Source organism: Opisthorchis viverrini (genome assembly GCF_000715545.1).
Source record: "Opisthorchis viverrini unplaced genomic scaffold opera_v5_281, whole genome shotgun sequence".
Lineage (NCBI taxonomy): Eukaryota > Metazoa > Platyhelminthes > Trematoda > Opisthorchiida > Opisthorchiidae > Opisthorchis > Opisthorchis viverrini.
This window is the reverse complement of record NW_008751935.1, coordinates 645,121-647,963: the sequence shown is the minus strand read 5'-3', so window position 1 is coordinate 647,963 and position 2,843 is coordinate 645,121. Positions and strand designations below refer to the sequence as shown.

Here is a 2,843-nt window from a genome sequence, read left to right as displayed (position 1 = left end):
CTTCAGAAAGCAAAGCCGCAATTTGGCAAATTCTGACTATGTGGTTCATTCTTGTCACATTTACGGGTTGTTTCCTGACCCGAGTTACATCACATCTGTGAGTAATTCTCGGTGCATAAAATACGTTTTTAGAATTTCAGAGCATACGGACAAAATCGAACGAAATGAGCGGGCAATGTTCAGAATCCCATTGTATCCTTGGGGTTCGGTAAGTATCGTAACGTTTCACATGGTTCAAATTTTTAGGCGCAATATTTATGCACAATCACGATTGAGCAAACTGTGTTTATACCAGTTCACCATCAATATGGGTACCTTCGGATCGCGTGGATAGAAACCTGTGGGTTGGCAAAAGTCTACTGAATATGGCACAGGCATCGTCGATTCTGGTCGGCAGAGATATCTTCTACCAGCGTTACGGGGCTGGCAATGTGGGTGGAGTGAAAGCAGCGGTTCACATGAATGCAGATCTGTCGCGTTTAATACTCCATAAATATTCTAGTTTGGTGGTATGCTTATTGGAAACGTACCGTTCGGCTTGGTGACGGCAGGTGATGAAAACGTGTATAATAATCCCTTTGACGGAGTTATCGGATTAGGGCGGTAGCCAATTATTCCAGAAAACACTAATCCCCTTCTTCATTCTTTAATCAACAAGGATTGATGAGTCGAAAATTTGGCTTCTATTTCCAGGAGTAAGTTGGACATCTGCCGCAGTCAAAACGATTCGTTATCGATAAAATGTTGACAGATATGTGTGACAGATATATGTGAATCAAAACAGTGTCATCGAAATTTCGAAATGTTCACAACCACATTTTGCTGTTATCTTCTGCAGTGGCGGCGCCACATTCGTGATGGGCGACAATCTCGAACAACTCATTACTGATCCTGTGACCTACATAAATGTCGCGCAGGGACCTTATTGGGAAACGAGGGTTAACTGGTAAGCAGGAGACATTTCCGAGTCACTTATATCAGCTGCCTGGGTGCGGAAATTACCTCCTAACTTTTGCATATCTTATAGGATATTCATTGATGATTCGGGATTTTGCACGGAAGACCATAGGATGCTTTTCGATACTGGCACAAACACAATCGATCTGCCTGGAGATATTCACATGACGATCAACAATGTTCTGGGTATCTGGAGGACAATGCACCACGTTTACGTGTTCGACTGTGAAAGGCTGCCTGATCTGCCTCCGATTACATTCCAAATACAAGGGAAAATGCTCCAAATCATGCCAAAACAGTACACAAAACAGGTAGATAATCGCTTTCACACATGCGACCAACCGATTGAACATTCAACGGTGATGATATGCAACCTACCCGACTTTAAATTTACAAGTGCATATGGTTACTCGCCGGCAGATCCTTTGAGAATGGGACTCGTATGAAAGACAAAAAATCATATCTACCTGAATTAGGCCTGGTTAATAAAAGTGATCCTATATCCTCCGTGCCTAATATGATCACAAAGATTCATTTAAATGTCTAACGCTGCTTCTGAGCTACGTTTATTTTTCGTCAGACTAAGCTAGTGATACGTTTATTTTTCGTCAGACTAAGCTAGTGTTTCTAGAGATTATAAAACTCAAACTTACGCGAGATACAACTAATTCAGTTAAATTGCAGCCAGAAAAATGGGTTTTCAAAAGCAAAATAAATTAGCGATTGCAACAGGCACCAAGTGACTAGTCTTCTCACGAGGATTTGTGAACACAGATTAGGCGTAAATATGGTGCGACATGGGGCCCGAAATCTTGCTTCATTTAGTTAAACAGCCCTAGTTATTTCGTGAATCAATTCGCCTGTCTAAAATGGACAGGTGTGCCCTGGTTCAACCACTGCTTTACTTCAATTTTGAGCATTTGGTTCAGTGGACTAATTTTATCTCTTTACAAAGCAGTCAACACCTAAGAGACAATGGTTGATATCCAAATTGATCACTATAGGATTACTTTTTAAAAATTAAATAGATAGCTAATGGGAACGATTATCGTTTAACGTTATATGTCGTTTATGTTTTTCGTACGTTTCTACAATTTTTATTTTATCATTGTATATTATATATATAAACTACTGTTGCATATATGTCTAAGTCAGTGAAATAAACTGAGCAGAAAGAAGATCTGTTATCGTTGATGTTGCTTACTTTGTTGGACAATGTTTCTACAGACAACCACCAATTACGACGTGTCGTGTTGCACTCGTTTTCAAAACACCACTCCCAACTGTTTTGTGGGCATCATACTGGGAATGTCATTCCTACATTCATTTCAACTGATCTTCGACGACCACGCGGGTACCGTTGGATTTTCCGCGCGTCCCGGAAGATCGTTCATTTCTTAAATATGTTTAAACACAACATAACTATCACGCAGTAATAAAAAACGACTTGAACAACACAAATATTATTCGTGCGTACTCCAATTTCTTTTCGTCACGATTCAGGAGGGAATAATTAAACTATAAAAGCTGTTTCCACTTGGGGGTCAAAATTATCTGTCAATTAAATTTTTCAAGTTTGGTTGCATTGTGCACACGGATTTTATTTGCCGTTCAGATAAGAACAGTGTATCCGTTCTAGATAGCCATGAGTACAAACTGCGATTCCCGCAGGTTCCCGTTTGGCACTAATGTTGGATCATTTGAAAGTAGTGCGCTTCGAGAAAGAGACCAACGCGGGAGCCACCAAGCGTTCGACGCCATACATTGTCCATCAACTTTTAGCTTGTGTTGCTTCCATCTTTCTCCTTCACTTATACTCAACAGCGGCCGTCACATCACTACGTGCACTTTGCATTTGCTGATGTGTTCAAAACGGAAGGCAACTA

General features: G+C 40.6%; 1 protein-coding gene across 1 annotated transcript; it reads left to right on the top strand.

The window, feature by feature from the left end:
• Positions 1-663: 663 nt before the first annotated feature.
• On the top strand, positions 664-2,358 carry T265_09453 (hypothetical protein; the record flags this gene model as incomplete). The annotated part of the gene is made up of 4 exons (XM_009175520.1): positions 664-695; positions 839-946; positions 1,028-1,316; positions 2,185-2,358. 4 exons carry the CDS (start codon positions 664-666, stop codon positions 2,356-2,358), a joined length of 603 nt encoding a protein of 200 aa, XP_009173784.1.
• Positions 2,359-2,843: the final 485 nt, after the last annotated feature.